The following is a 19333-nucleotide window of genomic DNA, read 5'->3' as shown; positions in this document are numbered from 1 at the left end:
GATGACAATCTCTTTTGTGCATTCTAAACCACTCACCAAGAAAGACAAATCTCTTGGGCAGCTACAATACAAAATGAGTTAATTTATTAACAAAACACATTCCAAGAACAAACCTTCAATAGACGAATGGATAAAAAAAATGTGGCATTTATACACAATGGAGTATTACTCTGCATTAAAAAATAACAAAATCATAGAATTTGCAGGGAAATGGATAGCATTAGAGCAGATTATGCTAAGTGAAGCTAGCCAATCCCTAAAAAACAAATGCCAAATGTCTTCTTTGATGTAAGGAGAGTAACTAAGAACAGAGTAGGGAGGAAGAGCATGAGAAGAAGATTAACATTAAACAGGGATGAGAGGTGGGAGGGAAAGGGAGAGAGAAGGGAAATTGCATGGAAATGGAAGGAGACCCTCAGGGTTATACAAAATTACATACAAGAGGAAGTGAGGGGAAAGGGAAAAAAAAAACAAGGGGGAGAAATGAATTACAGTAGATGGGGTAGAGAGAGAAGAGGGGAGGGGAGGGAAGGGGGGATAGTAGAGGATAGGAAAGGCAGCAGAATACAACAGACACTAGTATGGCAATATGTAAATCAGTGGATGTGTAACCGATGTGATTCTGCAATCTGTATACGGGATAAAAATGGAAGTTCATAACCCACTTGAATCAAAGTGTGAAATATGATATGCCAAGAACTATGTAATGTTTTGAACAACCAACAATAAAAATTAAAAAAAAAAAAGAACAAACCTATCAAAAGAGAAGGAATGCTCCAGAGAGTACATCTTGTTCAAGCTTTTGTTTCCAAATTAGACCCTGCCTAAATGAGGCAAGACCAATGGCTATTTTAGAGACATGTAGGGATACTTTCCTTAACATGCTGCATTCAGCATTAAACCATCTTTACAAAGTTTCTTTTTATTAGACCCAAACCCCTTGTCAAGCAATCTAAATCAGCCATGAAATAAATATTGAAACACTTATAAAAATGCAGAGCAGCACACTGTATTTTTATGTAGGGAGTCAAAATTAAATGTAGTCCCTCCCTTAACCCTTTTACATTGAGTTTTCTAGTGACTTAAGAGACTTCAAGAACACATGATTTTCTTTCTTATTTCCTTCCTTCCTTCCTCTCTTTTTTGTAGCGTTAGGGACTGAACCCCACAGCCTCACACATGTTAGGCAAGGGCTCTCTACGACTGAGCTACATCTCTGGCACTTTTTTGTTTGTTTGTTTTTAAATTCTGAGACAGTCTCTCTAAATCGCCCAGATAGGCTCTCAGATTTGCAATTCTCCTGCCTCAGCTTCCAGTATAGCTGCAATTACAGGTGTGTACCATCACACCTGGCTAAGAACGGATAATTATTCTCTTATATATTACATCATGACTTTACAACACAAATCAAACTCCACAGTACCTGTATTGAATACTAAAGTCTACAACACTAAATTTTGTATATAGTGGGGTCTACCTTCATACCCAGCACTATATATGAATTTTACTCTTAGAATCACTTTTAAATAACTGTCACCTGCCCCACAGACTATAATTGCTTACCTTCTCCAACTCCTCCCTAATATGTCTGCTCATCAAGCTTTTGTCATATACTTACTATATGCCAGGCACTGATGAGCACTATCCAGGCACTGGGAATGCAGAAAATAACAAGTTACAGTCTAAAACTTCAAAGAATCAAAGTTCAGTGGGGCAGATGATTAAATAAGGGAATACAATACAGTAAACGGGCACACACAGAGAAAAAGTGTGCTTGAGGGGCAGAAATGGCATAAAAGAGAGGGTTACTAATAACCTATGATGGAGTAAGAACAAAGTTGGAAAAGCCTTTCTGTAGCATGTGCATTCTGTTGGACAAGTGTTTGCTGTAAGTCAAGAGATGATCCCAAAACACAAATTGTCTCCTCAAGTGACTCTATTCAGCTTTGGAATGAATTGCATCTTATGTAGCAAAATATCTGCTTTTAAATTTTTACTATGTCAGGATTAGCTCAGGAAAAAACTTATGAAGGAAGTTAAGGAATAACTCTATATAGAGTTCCTCTCCTCTCTTGCATCTCTAGTCAAAGTCAGCTATACCTACCCACAATGGCTTCTATTCCAACATTTCTGTGATGTTCCTTCCATTCAAAATTCTCCCAACCTATGTCTCATGGCCACATGATATTGTCAAGAGAAAGGGAGGGCCATGCGTCACCAAGTTCAACACTTAACCCAACCCAAATGACTAATATGAAAATTGTACTACTAATGGGAGGTACATTTGAAGCAGATGGAAAATTTCAATGTCATCCTATGAAGGCAGCTGCTTAGAAGTCAGCCTGATAGGTATTTCACTTAGAAAAATATTAAAATTCATTTGCATTCCTAGAAGTCACACTAACTGCCAGCTGTGTAAGCAACGAAGAAGTAAATTGGATGACATATTAAAATACTATGGTGAATTGTATATTTCTGGTCAGGAGAAAGGGATATAGAGCTTGAGACAGGCAGCATTATTTTAAACATATGAGTTTTTGGTGTAAATCCCATGGAAAATCAAGTACACAATATGAGGAAGAGATTTTCTGATCAATGTAAGAAATATCTTTGTAATTTTTATAATCAGACTGACTGCTGTCCCAGCAGATACTGGGCTTGACTCCATCAAAAAGATGTTCCAGCTGAGGATGGACCTAACCTAAAGTTTCAAATACTCTATAATTAAGAACTAAATTAATATAATTTTTAAGAACTTAATATAATTTATGAGTCTATCTTGTCAAAGGTAAGAAGGTAAAAGCCACTGGTTCCATGTCCAAGCTATTGGGTACACAAATGACAACTAACAGTAGCTGGGAGAACCTGTTCACATGCTTCCTAAACTTCACTATGGTGAAAGAAAAGGCCCAAACTCACACTTATAGTGACCAAGCACACACTGAGGTCACCCAAAGAGTTTCAAAAATCTTTTTGGTAAACCTTAGTACAGCATACATTATCACTGTCTCTTCCATTCATTTGGTTAACACACTTTACAGAGCACCAATTCTATACAAAAAAATAGAGGTTGATGAGAAGATAATCTTGACCCAGAGGAGCATGGAATCACTGAAATCTACTACACTATAAGAGCTACAAAAAAGACACAGATAATACATACAGCTAACCTCTCCAGGTATTTTCTCTTAAGAGTTTTATCGAGTTTTAGCTCTTATATTTAGGTCTTTGATCTATCTTGAATTCTTTTTGTCTATGGTGCAAGGTTGTAGTCCAATTTCATTCTTTTGAATGTTGATATCCAGTTGTCCCAGCACCATATGTGTGTGAAAAGACTATTTCTATCCCCCAATGAATGGTCTTGCCACCCTTGCTGAAAATCAATTGACCATAAATATATAATTTATTTACAGACTCAATTTGATTCCATTAATCTATATGTCTACCCTTATTCTAGTATCACACTGTTTTGACTGTTACCACTTTGCAGTAAATTTTGAAATAAAATAGTATGAGTCTTCCACCTTTTTCAAGATCACTTTGCATATTTGGGATCCATGCAAATTTCATACATAAATTTAAGTATTAGTTTACTGATTTCTGAAAAAAAAAAAAAAAGCCCATCAGAATTTTAATACACATCACATTGAATCTGTAAAACGTTTTGGGGAGTGCTGCCATCTTGAAAGAATTAAATATACCAATCCATGAACACTGGAGGTCTTTCCCTTCATTTACATCTTACATTCTTTCAACAATGTCTTGTAGTTTTTAATGTTCAAGTCTTGCAACTCCATGGTTAAGCTTATTTGCAAACATTCTACTTTTTTGATACTAAAAATTATATTTTTAATTACAGTTTTGGATTGTTCACTGCTAGTGTATAGAAATGCAACTGAGTTTTCTGTGATGCATCCAAGGAACAGGGCCAAATCACAGACCGAAACCTCTGAAACCATGGCACACCCCTATAATCCCAGTAACTCAGAGGCTGAGGAACAAGGATCGCAAATTCAAGGCTAGCCTCAGCAACTTAGCAAGACCCTGCCTCAAAATTAAAAACTAAACAAAGGGGTTAGGGATGTAGCTCCAGAGTAGAGTATCTCTGGGCTCAATCCTCCAGTGGAAGGAAGGATGGACAGAGAGACTGAAGGAAGGAAGGAAGGAAGGAAGAGAGAGGTAGAGGTAAGGGGGAGAGAATGAGAAAAGAAGGGGGTAGTGGGGAGGAAAGAAATCTCTGAACCTCTGAAACTATGAGCTCAATAAACCTTTCCTCCTTATATCTCTGCCTCTTAATTGGTGAAGTTATTCAATTTACATTTAACACAATTACTGATAAGGAAGGGCTTCTCCCATTCTTTTATTTTGCATTTTTCTTTTTGTGTTGTGGACCTAACTCAGGGCCTTATACGTACTAGGCAAGTACTAGCCAATCCCTCATGTCTATTTGCTATTATACTTTTTTGTTCCTGAATTCCTCCATTAGTGCCTTCTTTTTTGTTAGATTATTTCCTAATGTACCATTTTGATTCTTTTATTACAAATGCTTTTATATTTTCTTGGGAACTATAATTAACATCTTAATTTATAACAATCTATCTTGAATACTAACTTGGTTTCAATAGTACACAAAAACTTTGCTCCTACAGAACTATGCCTTCTTCATGTTGTTATTGCCATCAACTTATAAACTGTACCTATCAACACTATAATCACTATTTATGCACATGCAGTTGTCTCCCCACCCCGCCCCAGTTCAAATTTACGATAGTACAAAAGATCATTGGGTTGATGCCCCACTACTTGAACATCCTACACATCAGATGGCTTGCTCCACAACACAGCTCAGGCTATTCCCACCAATGGAAAAAAATCTGGCCTCCCAATCCCTGTAGGAAAGGCATGTTTTGTTCCCCACTGCATCTTGTGTTTTAAATATGAACAAAGTACAAAAGGGTTTTTTGTTCTCATGGCCACCCACTGCAGCCTGGCACTAAAATAATCTAGCACTCACTTCTGCTTGGAGAAATATTCTTTGCTCTTTTGGTCATCCGGCTTGACTGATATCACTGCTAGGCTTTCAGCTAGCCAGGTACACTTTCTCATATTTGTCAGTGAACTGGAAAGCCTGAGTCTTATCCACAGAGTGGTCCACATGAAGGTCATTTACATTGATCTGCTAAAGAATATCCTTATTATCAATGTCAAAGAGGCACCTGAATGAGATGCATTCATCAGCTTCTAAAAACCCCATAATCTTGAACAAGAGTGCATTTTGTGTCTGATACTATGGGAATATTCATTGGTCTCAGTCCTCCTTGTTTCTTGCTTGGGTGTGTTAAAAGCAGACCAGATGTTAGAGATGAGAATCCACAGAAACAATAATTACTTAAAAGCTGAATTTCTTAAATTCATCTGCCCTATCATTGAAACTAATGATCAGTGGGAGGTATACACAGGTGAAGTCAAGAGTGTAAAACGATACACCATACTTTGCTCTGTAGTTAGGCTGATATCCTGGGGATGGTGTTGTTGTTTTGGGGATGCTAAGGACTGAAAATGCTAGGCAAATGCTCTACCACTGAGCTACACCCCCAGGGGCTGACATCTTTCTCTTGTTTTCCCCCCTTCCCCCCTCCCCCCCTCCCTCCTTCCTTCCTTCCTTCCTTCCTAGTGGGGGGAGGACTGGAGAACTGGGGACGGAAATGAGGGTGCTTTTACTTCTTTCTATATTTTATTTTGAGACAGAGCTCAGTAAATTGCCAAGGTTGTCCTCAAACTTCTGATCCTCCTACCTCAGCCATTCCTGGAATTACAGATGTGCACTATCACACCAGTTTGACTGATATCTTTGAACTGACCATCTGGGATAACAGTTGTGACTTCGAAGTTAGGGGTTGGGAGCCCAACTTTGGCATTTCCTAAAAACATCTTGCTACAGGCAGTACTGACACAGAAAGAAGAAAGACATTAAGACCAGCCAATAATAGTATTTTTTTTTTTAAGTTACATACTGCCAAGTGTAGTGACACATGCCTGTAATCCTAGCAGCTCGGGAGGCTGAAGCAGGAGGATCTCAAGTTTAAAGCCAGCCTCAGCAACAGCGAAGCACTAAGCAACTCAGGGAAACCCTATATCTAAATTAAATACAAAACAGGGCTGGGGATGTGGCTCAGTAGTCGAGTGCCCCTGAGTTCAATCCCTAGTACAAAAAAGAAAAGAAAGAAAAGAAAAAGAGTTACATGCCAAGAGTAGATTAATATATTTATAATATTTCACTGAAGGATTTCCTTTTGTATTTCTTGTAGGCAAGTCTACTCAAGACAATCTCTCAATTTTTGTTTATTTGGAAATATTTTAATTTTTCCTTAATTTTTTTGGGGGGTCTGGTACTAGGGAATGAGCCCAGGGCCTCACATACACTAGGCAAATGCTCTCCACTAAACTACACCCCCAGCCCTTTTTATTTGTGACAGGATCCTGCTAAGTTGCTCAGGCTGGTCCCAAACTTGCAATATTTCTATTTCAGTCTCCTTAGTAGCTGGAATTAGAAGCATGTGCTACCATATCTAGCTATTTCTTCTTAAATTTGAAGGATAGTTAGTCTGAATACAGAATTCTTGGTTGACATTTTTTTCTTTCAGTCCTTTGAAGATGTCATACCACTGCCTTTTTGCATCCACAGTTTCTGGTGAGAAATCTGCTGTTTAGCTTCTTGAAGCTCACTAATATGTGACGATTTGTTTCTCTCTTGCTGTTTCCCGGATTCTGTTTGGCTTTCAACAGTTTGATTATGATGTGTGTTGATGTAAATGTCTTTATCCTACTTTAGGGGTCTTTGAGCTTTTTGGATGTGTAGATCTATGTCTTTTATCAAATCTATAAGTGTTTGGTCATTGTTTCTTCAAGTATTCTTTTGCTTCTTTTTCTCTCTTTTCCTTCTGGGAATCCCATTTTTTGTGTATTGGTATACTTAATGGTATTCCTCAGATTTCTTAAGCTCTGTTCATTTTTATTCATTCATTTTTCTTTCTGTTTCTCAGACCAGACCATCTCAATTGACCTATCTTCATATTTTTTGAACTTTTGCTTGCTCAAATCTACTCTGTCATTGTACTTTTCATGTCCAGAATTTCTATTTGGTTCATTTTTATAGTTTGAAATTCTCTATTGTTCTCAGAGTTTTCTTTAGTTCTTTGTTCATGAGTTCCTTTAGCATTTGAGCATACAATCTAAAGTCTGTATTGGAAAATCAAATACCTGGGCTTCCTTCAGGAAGTGTTTCTATCCATTTTTCGGTCTACATATAAGCCACACATTTTTCTTATCATGCCTCATTATTTTTTGTTTAAAACTTAATATTTTGAATAGTTATGCATTATTTAATGACAGGGGTATAATCTGAGAAATGTATTATTATGCAATTTCATCACTACAAAACATCATGAGTGTGCTTACCCAAATCTAGATGGTTTATAGCCTAATACAAACCTAGGGCTATATGGAAAATACAGTCATACATGTGGTCCATTGTTGACTAAAATGTCAACTGTACATTGCATGACTACATCATAACATGGCAACTATGAAAATCAGACTCTTTCCCCTTCCCTGGGTTTGTTGTTGCTGTATGCTGTTGTTGTTTGCTTGTTTACTAATATTTTAAAAACTGATTTTATAAGATCTACCTTTTAAATGTCAAAATGCCAAGATCTGCATTTTTTTTGCTTAATTAAACATGACTTATTTGCTATCAACTTTTGATTAATTTCAAGAGTCCCACAAAAGTTAATTTTGATTGTTTCTGCCAAAAGGGATAGGCTTCTGGAGTTCTCTATTCTGTCATTTTTGTTAATATCACCAAGCAAAGTATCTTTTTAAAAAAAAATTTTTATGGGGCTGGGGTTGTGGCTCAGCGGTAGAGTGCTTGCCTTCCAAATGTGCAAGACCCTGGGTTCGATCTTCAGCACCACATAAAAAAATAAATAAATGAAATAAAGGTGTTGTTTCCAACTACAACTAAAATAAATATTAAAAAAATTTTATATATATTTTGGTAGTTCGACACAATTCATTCCTTCCTTCCTTCCTTCCTTCCTTCCTTCCTTTCTTCCCTCCCTCCCTCCCTCCCTTCCTTCCTTCTACTGAAGATTGAACCAAGGGCCTTGAATGTGCGAGGTAAGCGCTCTACCACTGAGCCATGACCCCAGCCCCACATAGTATCTTTTAAGATACAGATGAGAGAATTATAGGGTAAGAAAGAGGTATTACCATGGCACTGCTCTGAAACCCAAGAAGTACTTCCACAGATATGGGGTTGTGAATTCTAACACTAAAACTCTCTAAAATAATGAATGTACAAACACTGTATAAAACAGAAACATATTTTACAGGTAACATTATCAGTATATTATTTGTAATATTACAACTATTAATACTATTATTGTTGGAGCATTTGGTTAGATACAGAATCTTCAAAATGCTGGCTCAAATAGTCAAGAACAGTAAACTCAACTTTCCTAGGATTCAAAGAGCTCAAATAACAGCCTCACTAAAAACTGAGGGAGGGCCGGAGATATATTTCATTTGGTAGAGTTCTTGCCTTGCATGCACAAGGCCCTGGGTTCAATCCCCAGCACCACACACATAAAAGAACAATAACTACTACTCTGTCATTTGTGTACATTCATTTTGTATCTCCAAACCCAAAATATATTCACAATGAATATATTCAATAAATTTCTTATAAATGAGTAAAAATATGTGCAGAAATGTCTCTCTCCCTTTGGGAAATACTTTTAACATTAATCAGACCCTGTTACCTGTCAGGCACGTTGCTAAGTGTTTTAAATATACTGTACTGCATTTAATCCATACTGAAACTCTATGAGATAGGTATTATCATCCCCAATTTATAGAAAGGAAAATGAGAGACATAATCTTCCCTTTAGTACACACATAACTGAAACAAATATTTAAACCCACAATATCTCTCTGATTCCAAGTCCTGTGTTCTTACTGCCACAGCACACTGACCTAACATTTTACTCTGCTCTGTCATAGAACAGACCAAACACATCTAGGAAAGCTCTTTTTATTTGAACACAAAATGAGTCATAAACAAGAAAAAGCAGCTGGCTTAAAATTTCCACTGCTAAGAGGCCAAGAGGGTTTTCTAATTTTTTTTTTTTTTTTTTTTTTTTTTTGGAGGGGTACCAGGGATTGAACTCAGGGACACTCAACCACTGAGTCACATCCCCAACCCTATTTTGTATTTTATTTAGAGACAGGGTCTCACTGAGTTACTTAGCACCTCACTTTTTTCTGACGCTAGTTTTGAACTTACAATCCTCCTGCCTCAGCCTCCTGAGCCATTGGGACTACAGGCATGTGCCACTGTGCCCATTCCAAGATGGTTTTCTGGGATGTCTAGTGAGGCTAAAAAAACCCCACAATTTCAATAAGTCTGACTTACAAAGAAAAGAGGACTAGTCAGTATAAACAATCATCTGGAAAGCTAGAAGTTTTAGTAGTTATAAAACACTGTTAAAAGGGTTTCAAATGATAATACATGATATAAAATTTGGCTTATGCTCTTGATTGCCTATTTATTACTCTGTCTCTCACATACTTACGCTACATTAGCTTCTTAATCATATCTTGAGGGGACACATACACACAAATGAACGTGTGTTATATTATAGGATTATAACAGAATCTCACCCATTTCTGCCACGTACCCAGAAATGGATGAGATTCTGTTATAATCCTTCCCTGTATATATATCATCTGGTTTACCTGCTTTGTCCATATTACCATTTTTTCTTACAAGTGTATAATTTAATGGTTTTTAGTACCTCCATAGTTATTTTTTAAAAAATTTTTTTAGTTGTAAATGGATACAATACCTTTATTTTATTTATTTTTATGTGGTGCTGTGGATTGAACCCAGTGCCTCACACATACTAGGTAAGTGCTCTGCCACTGAGCTACAATCCCAGCCCCTCCATTGAATTCTTTTAACAATCACAACAATCTTAAAATATTTCCCTGACCTCAAAAAGAAAGCCTATAACCTTTAATTATTGCCCCCAAATTCCCCTCCTCCAACCTTAAGCAATCATTAATCTATTTTATAATTTATATAAATTTGCCTATTCTGGGAATGCACTAATATAGTAGTCCCCCCTTATCCATGGCTTTGCTTTCCAAGGTTTCAATTACAATGTGGTCAACTGCGGTCCAAAAATAATAAATAGAAAATTCCAAGAAAAAACAGTAAGTTTCAAATTGCTGCCATTCTAGTGGCATAACAAAATCTCATGCCCTCCAGCTCCATACCACCTGGGATATGAATTGTCCCATTGGTTAGCATATTCATACTGTATATATTATCCTCCTGTTATGGTTTAGATATTAGGTATTCCCAAAAAAACTTATGGGTGAGATAATATAAGAATGTTTAGAGATGAAATGATATGGTTATAAGAGGTTTAACCTAATCAGTGCATTAATCCCTGGTAGGGATTAATTTGGTGGTGACCTTAGGTAGGTGGAGTGTGACTGGAAGAGGTTGCATGCCTTTGGAGTTTATATTTGTCCTTGTTGACCATAGTTCTTTCTCTGTTTGTTGAATGTCATGTCCTCAGCCACTTTTCTCCACCAAACTCTTCTGCCATGATCTGCCTCACCTCAAGCCCCAAGGAATAAAGCTGGCTATCTATGGACTGAGACCTCTGAAATTGTGAGCTCCAAAATAAATTTTTCCTTCTCTACAATTATTCTTGTCAGGTTTTTAGTCACAGCAGTGAAAGAAGTGACTAAAAAACTTCCTATTAGTCACTTTGTAGCTGTCTCGGTTATCAGATTGACTACTGGGGTAAAACAGCGCTTGTGTTCAGAAAACTGTTATGCACTACCCTAATGCACATCACAATGCCTGTGCCGTTCATCTCATTCTGTATTGTCACGTAGGCATTGCTTCTTCTCACATCATCATGAGAAGAATGAAAGTAAACAGTATAATAAGATGCTTTGAGAGACAGAGACCACATTCACATAACTCTTATTATAGTATATTGCTAATTGTTTATTTTATTGTTATTTTTTGTGAATCTTTTGCTGTATCTAATTTAAGCTTTATCATAGGTATGTTATGTATAGAAAAGAAAAACAGCATATATAGCATTCAGTACTATCCACAGTTTTAAGCATCTACTGGGGATCTTGGGATTTATCCCCAGCAGGCAAAGGCAGGGGATTTATTGCATTCTCCTTGTGGACCGAAAAACTCTGTGTTTTTATAGCTCTATTCCAAAATTCCTAGCATAATGCAAAAGGATTTATTCATACCCTGGCCTCACTCCCTACATCCTTTAAAACTGTGCTCTAAGTCACTGTTAAGGTTTAGATATGAAGTATCTCCCAAAAGCTCATCTATGAGACAATACAAGAATGTTCAGAGGTGAAATGATTAATTAATTGAAAGAATTAACTGGATGGTAACAAACGGGTAGGGTTTGGCTGGAGGAGATGGGTTGCTGGAGGCATGACTTTGGGGTATATAATTTGTTTCTGGTACACAGAATCTCTCTTTCTGCTTCCTAACTGTCATGTTCTGAGCTGCTTTCCTTCGCCACACCCTTCCACCATCATGCTCTGCTTCACCTTGAGCACAGAGCAATGGAGTCCGCTGTCTATGGACTGAGTCCTCTGAAACAGTTGAGTCCCCAAATAAACTTGCCCTCTCTAATTATTCTTATCAGGTCTTTTGGTCACATAAGTGAAAAAAACTGACCAAAACAGTTACCTATAGACATTTTGATTTTGGAGATGACAAGAAAGAAATCACTGAATAAAACCATCAGCTTAGCTTGCAGGTAGGTCATAACAACCTACATTTTACATAAATGAGACAGAAAGTCAACTGATTTCATTCAGGGTCCTGCTGCTACATCTTCCATAACCTCCCCTAGGCTAACATACCTGAGCCCCTTACCAACTCTGGCTTTGCTTGCTTTTATAATTCTACAGATGGTTCTTCAAAATCATACCACTTACACATCTGCTTGTTTTGTGCTACCTGAGAGCTTCTGTATTCCTTTTGTTCATTTTAAGGAAGCGAGATATACTTCCAAGAGGGTGTGCATATTTTAATGCACTCCAACACTGATTGGGCATGCATTTAGTATCACTAAGATTCTCAGTCTCTGTTTTTCTCCTTATACACACAATTTATAGAAAGTACAGCTCCTCCAGCTCTCATATTGCCACACTGTGGAGCACAGGCTCAGGCTTAGAGTATATAGATATTAGAAAACAAAATGGTACAGCTATAGTTAATTTCTGCTAAGTGGAATACAAATCATTTTTATAACACTATAAAAAGTATCATCAAAAACCACTGCTAATGCATTAGAAGGCTATAAGCAACTTCACAATATAAAAGTTTTATCAATGTGGTCACTAGACTCCCCCTCCCATCCCATATTACTCCTATAAAACTGGATCTAGAAAATAGCCACTAGCCAATCCATCTTTCCATGCTCCCAGAACTCTTCTCCTAGAAGCCCTATGCTACAACTTTGACAATCAGTTCTGACAAAGTCCCAGTTTAGCCTACCCAGAAACACAAGGCCTAGCTCACTCAAACATTCCACAAATATTTCTGAGGATCCCAACTATATGCCAGCCACTATACTAATACTGGAATTATAATGATGGAAAAGATGTTGTTCTGCCTGCAAAGAGTTTAAAGATTAGTTGGGGAGATAAGCAGAGGCAGCACAGGGACCTACACAAGAAGGTTTGGGCACAATGGAGTGCAGTGGAAAGGACACTCAACAACAAGAAGCCTCAGTTTTAACTCAGTTTCCTACTATTCCAGCAGTCTAAGATTGGCAAACCATGTTCTCTCTTTGGGCTTTAGTCTTCCCATCTAAAACAAACAACAAAAAAGGGGTTGATAAGGGCTGGGGCTGTAGCTCAGTGGCAAAGTGCTTGCCTAGCATGTGTGAGGCACTGGGCTTGATCCTTAGCACCGAATAAAAAATAAAAACAAAATAAAGGCATTCTGTCCATTCATAACTACAAAAAAAGGTTGAATAAGATTGTATGTCAGATCCTTTTTGATATGTCATGAATCCATTTTTCAAAAAATGACAAAAAAATAGCAGCAGCACCAGCAATAATACTAAAGGTTTATCATGTGCCAGAAATCTTGCTAGGTACCATTTATTTATGATACACTTTTTGTGTGGCAGTATTGTCATTACTGTATCACTTGTTTTTCAAACTAGAAAGATGGCAGATTTGACTATATTTCTTTTTATGGTTACACCATATTTCCAAGAACAATCTGAATCTATTTAAAGTAAAAGATCTATAAAAACTAAATTTCAGTGGAGTAACAGAGACCACTTAGCAAATGTAAAAAGGGTACAAAAAAAAATACATTTTTTAAAAAAATTTCAGGCCATGTTGGAAAGGCACAGTGACTGAACTAATCCCAATACTAAATTGACAGCCAAAGCATTGAGAAAAATGCAACTGGATATGGAGCTCTTGTGGAACAGAAAAACAGTAACTCAAAAAGATTTTCCTGACTGAGCCTTAAGAAGAATTTGCCCTCTTGGTTTTAGTTTGATTTTGGTGGGGAAGATAGGAATGAGGCAAGAAGGGAAACAAATTTTTTGAAATGATTTAATAAGCTAAACCAGTTTTCAGTTAGCTAAAATGAAAATTTAACTTTACAATTATACAACCATTTACTATTCAAATTAATTTTTTCAACTAACAAATATTTTGAGATTAACCTAGAATTGATCCTGGATTAACTATAATTCTATTGGCCTATTTAAAATAAGTTTCCTTTTCAAAGGGCTACAGAACTTTATCAAGTGACTACAAAGCCCTCTTTGAATTTTTAAAGTAAAAATTAGCTGATCTGCTGGCAAGACTCACAGCCAGAATCTATTGATATATTTTTTCAAAATAATATTCCTATCATTCATGCCTATTCACTATTACCCTCATGCTTTTATGCTTAAGAAAAGTTCATAAAGTAGGTATGAAAAACAAATGGTAGGGATTGGGGCTGTAGCTTAGTGGTAGAGCACTAAATAAACAAATAAAGGCATTCTGTCCATTTACAACTACAAAAAAAAATTTTTTTAAATGGCAGATTCATTTGATTCAAATACACTTATTAAAAACTTAAGTTTTTTACATATGATCTCTTTTCAGAAAAAACTTGCAGAGAAAACTTATTCTTTGGTTGTTGCTTAACAGAAAAAAATATATATTTGAAATATTAAAAACTATGAACAGTGCTTAACTTTTATTGTGGTAAAATATACATAAAATTTACCATTTTAACTATTTTAAAGTTGTAATTACATTATTGTACAACCACCACCAATTGAATTATTTTTAAATATGTCTATTATGCTGGATTTTCTTGTCAGCACTAACAATTCCATATTGTTCTCCTAAAAATAATCTGTAACTGAAACTTAACATTTTCTTATCTAAGGAAAAAAGTACATTATAAATAAGAGATACAATTTATAGTATTATCATAATTGATTTTCCCACCTAAGGTTTCTATGACATCAGAAAAGTATTTCACTAAAGGATAACTCTACCAACTAAATTCAGCTATTTTTTTTAAAGCCATGTTTATTCAGCATATAATCAGGATATTAAATTTAGCAATCAACAGCATGGGTGCCAAAAAAAACCCTACATCAAAACCCTTTGCTGGAAAGCTTTACATGTTCCACAGAACAGAAACTAAAATAATCTGTTATACGATTAGTCCTAAACACAGTCCTTGAAGGTTATTTGCCTACACACATGAGTTTTGTCTAAAATGTGTCTTCCTAGTAGCAGTTAAGCCCTACCACCATGGTGCCTGGCTGAGTTGAACAACTGGCTGTAACCTCTTGCTTCCCTGTCACTTCTCTGGCTCGCCTCTCCCGCTAAGCTTTGAGTCAAAAAAATTAAGACCTTCTGCCACTACCATGGATGGCTACTGCGGTTGCTGGAACTGCTACAGCCACGTTGATTTCAGGATTTGACAAAGTACTTTTTTGCCTCCACCACAATAGGGGCTAGAGCTTCTGCAGTCAAAGTTTCCTCCCTCATGGGTCCAAAATTCAGACTGATTGTTGTTAACTACCAAACCATGGTAGCTACCACCAGCTCCAAAATTGCTTCCATCATTACCAAATTCACTGTAGCCACCTCCACTGACATTATATACACCACCACCATGGCTGTCACCAAAGCCACAGGATCACTGCAATTTCCTCAAAACCAAGTTGTCATTATCAATGAAACCACCTCCACAGCCATCACCAAAGTTTCTAGAATGACTTCAACCTCTTGTGCTGATAGGAAGGAGGAGCTGAACCCTAGGGATGAAGGTAAGCAATGCCAGCTTTAAACAAAAAAAAGACAACAAACTAAAGATTGTGCCTTTGCATTTCTTTTTTAAAACAGAGTATGGCACATAGTATCTGCTTTTTCCAAAACATCTACTGAATAAATGATTCCTTCCTTCCATCCTTTCCATCTAGCCCTTCATTATCCCTCCAACATCCAGCATTCAGCATCCATTCAGTTTCTCCCTAGGGCCTGCGAAATCTAAAGGATCAAGAGGTTTGTTGATAAGGGTCTTAAAACTTTTCAGTCCACTTTCCTGAAACCCATGAAAATACAGTTAGACCTAGAAATTGAAAAATAAAATCAACTCTGAATTCATTTCCTACTGAGTTTTTTAAGTTCAGAGGGAGAATCCATGGCTACTGTCAGAGTGAATAAGATTTTGTTATTGTATTTTCCCAGGATAAAAGATTTAAACTTTGCAGGAGAAATTAGCATAATTCTACCTTAAAGATGTGACAAATGGGTAAATATTATTTTTCTTTGAAAATTCAGATCGACCCTTTCTGATTCATATTTAAAAATCCAATTCCCACCTCTTTTTACCCCTTCCACCTCCCCACAAAATAGCTACAACAAATACATTTGCTCTCCCAGTTCCTTTTGTCTCACACCCCAAAATGGAAGAATCCTGACTGAATTCAGTATCAGTTTCTTACCCTGCCAGGAAAGCTAAGGAGTAGGAGTTGTTCTTGGAAACAAATGCCGAGCGATGTGTCTGTATCATCTGGCCTCCAGAAGGTTCTTCATTCTCTGAATCTGAGAGACGTGCAGGACACTGTCAAGGAGACAAGGGAGACAAGGGAGTCCATGTGGGGTTCCTGTGGAACCTAACCTTGCTTTGTTTCAAAGCTCTTGTTCTCTAAGTCTTTTTAAGTTTCAATCTGTTTTCCAAATGCCTCCTAGGGATCCCAATCTCAAATGTAGCTTAAATTCAATAGATCCAACATCAAAATCACTGTTTTCCCCACCACCAATCCATCTAAAAAACCTCAATCTCATCTATGATTCTTTTATTTCCCTTACTTCTAAGTCATAATAACATCTGTATAAAGGTCTTGGTATTCCAATACTTCTAAATATTTATTTTATTAATTATTTATATCAGTCCCATTAAAACAGATTATTATCTGTCACTGATGGCTAACAAGGTCAGAGTAGCTAATTTGCCTAGATTAGGATTATACAGTTTATGAATGGCTAAAAAAGGTTCCTAAATTCAGAGCAACAGTCTCTGAGCAATTTATACTCTACTACTAAAATGTCTCTCAAATCTAACTCCTTCCATTTATACAGATTGGCATTGCCTTACTTTATCATCATCATCTTTGCTTCAACTATTACAATAATGTATTTACTGGTCTCACTTCCTTCAGGTTTTCTTTCCTTGAACACCCTTCATACTACCAAGAATTATCCTTCCAGCACATGAATTCTCTCACATCCTTGCTTAACTGTTGGTGATCTCAGGATGAAGGCTAAACACTCAGCATGATTCAATAACGTTCATAACCTAGACCCAACATTCTTTCACATTTTTTCCCCACCAGTTCCTCATATGAAACTCCATGAACTCAAAAAAAAAAAAAAAAAAAAAAGAAACTCCATGAACTCCAGTCCAATCAAACTGCTTTCACTCTTTATATGTACCATAGCCTTTCAAAACCATTGTTTTATATTTCCTTTTCCTAAATTCCCTATCTGCATTCTTTGTCAATAAAAATACTTATCGGTCTTTCAGAGTCATCTGAAAGGCTACTTTCTCTACAAAGGCTCTCAAATTCCTCTAGACTTGGTTTTATCTACCTTGTCTATATTCATTCATTTATCTTCATTTTCCTTTGTAGTCCTTTTTTAGACTTTTTCTATTCACATTTGAAGTATTTTATTTTTAAATACACCTTCTGCATACAACATATAGTGAGGTTGTATGTCATGATTTCATATGAGACTCTTTTCATGAGTAGCTGAATTGTAGCTTCTTATTTAGGAGTCATTCTTCATTAGACAATAAACTGTAAGAGCAAGTGACCACCTTTTCAAAAAATTTCCTATACTACTATATAGTAGGTAAACAAAAAAATCTAATCATCTAATGATTAACTCTCTCTGATCAAATGATTACCAAAGTGTAAGTTACACACATAGGTATGCCAGGCATCATGTGGGTCACAGTGCTCTGCATTCCTTAAACACACTGTTACTCTCTAGTCTGGTATACACAATAGGCTATGTCTCCTAACAGTGGCCTTTGAGAGAAGAGTTGAAGGATTACAACTCACAGAGAGGCCTTTCAGTTTCAAAGGATATAATTCCTTAGAGAATTCTACTGCCCAAAATATTCACTGCAGAAACTTTAACAGCACTGACCCAATATCAAATTTGATATGATATTGTCCTCTGAACTTTGGAAAAAAGAAAAAGCTTTGATACCAATAATAATAAATAATGGCAATTCCTATTTGGGCATCTCTTTGTAATCAGATCAGTATTAAATTAAAGACTTCAAATCTTGGCTCTATTACTTGCTATCACCATCAATGTAGGTTAGGTGTTTTATCTTTCTGAGCCTCAGTTTCCTAATGTATAAAATTGATTGTTCTACTTAGTTTCTGATAAGCCAATAAAAGTACCTCATACATTAGCAAACAAATACTCAAAAAAGATATTTATTTATTAATTTAAGTACTATTAATATTTTTAAAATTTTAGTTTTATAGCAAATATTCAAGTTTATTTTAATTGTTGAAAATAAATTTAATTATTATAAATAAGTATCTATTTAGACAAAAGCTATGCTACCCCTACACATTTCTACAACCAAAATACCTTGAACCTTGAGAGAAGAAAATATTTACCTCTCATCTTTCCCTTAGATAAAAGTTAATTTTGGGGAAGGGGAGTTTACAGAGAAAGTGACCTTTAATATGACTCTGAAAGGTCAATGAATAGTTTATAGGCAGAGAATGAAGATAGGGAATTTTAGACAAAAGTAATAGCCTGTCCAAAAGAACAGTTCTGAAAGCTCTGGTACATGTAAAGAGTGGAAAGTTGTTTGGTTGTGCTAGAGCTCATGGAGTTCCAGTGAGAAACGGAGAGGAGAAAAGCAATGACCGAAAGTTGGATCTAGATTGTGAAGGTTACTGTATAAAGCACTGTGGATTCTTAAAAGGGTACAAAGCATGCATAAATGGAACTCCTGCAGCAACATGTAAAAAAAATGTTGAACCTAAAAAAATTAAGAGACTGAGCCAGGCACAGTGGCACATGCCCATGATCCCAGTGGCTAGGAAGCTGAGGCAGAATTATAAGTTCAAAGCCAACCTCAGCAACTTATCCAGGCCCTAAGCAAGTTATAAAGACTCTGTCTCAAAATAAAAATAAAAAAAATAAAAAAGGCAGAGGATATGGCTCAGGGGTGAAGCACCCCGAGTAGACAAAGAGTGAGGAAATTAGTTTAATACTCTCCTGTACTACTGGAAGTAGTGTAATTATATACAAACTAGTCTAGAGGCCAAATGAGTAATAAATATTAAAAATGTTAAAAAGTATATTTCCTTTGACCTGGTCATTTCACTTCTGGCCATTTATTTCTAAGGTACTAATAAGACAAATGGATTTCATCACAATGGTATTTAAGATAGCAAAATATCAACAGATTAATTTAGTTAAATAAACTCTACAGTCAAGAATACTAGGAGAGGGTTAAATCTCCAGAATCACACACACATAAAAAAAAAATACTGGAAAAAAAAAAAAAGAATACTGGGAGATCATTAAATAATGATGTAGATTCTTAATTTACAGGGAAAGATGTCTACAATTTATAGTTAACAAAAAATAGGTTATAAAAGGGCTGCATTTTCTGGAAAGGCAATAACATATA

The 19333-nt window shown here is 36.2% G+C and overlaps 1 protein-coding gene and 1 pseudogene across 1 annotated transcript in view; both read right to left on the bottom strand.

Moving 5' to 3' along the window:
• Positions 1-19333, bottom strand: part of Rnf169 (ring finger protein 169) — a 113023-nt gene that overhangs the window by 9896 nt on the left and 83794 nt on the right. The window contains exon 4 of the mRNA XM_046441968.2: positions 16107-16225. Within this exon, the coding sequence (XP_046297924.1) occupies positions 16107-16225 (119 nt within the window). The remainder of the gene's footprint in view (positions 1-16106; positions 16226-19333) is intronic.
• On the bottom strand, positions 256-8084 carry LOC131424098 (peroxiredoxin-1-like; annotated as a pseudogene).

The sequence above is a fragment of the Marmota monax genome, unplaced genomic scaffold (assembly GCF_021218885.2).
Source record: "Marmota monax isolate L192 unplaced genomic scaffold, Marmota_monax_Labrador192_F-V1.1 WCK01_AAM20220418_F8-fsc00068, whole genome shotgun sequence".
Lineage (NCBI taxonomy): Eukaryota > Metazoa > Chordata > Mammalia > Rodentia > Sciuridae > Marmota > Marmota monax.
This window is presented reverse-complemented; position numbering and strand designations above follow the sequence as displayed.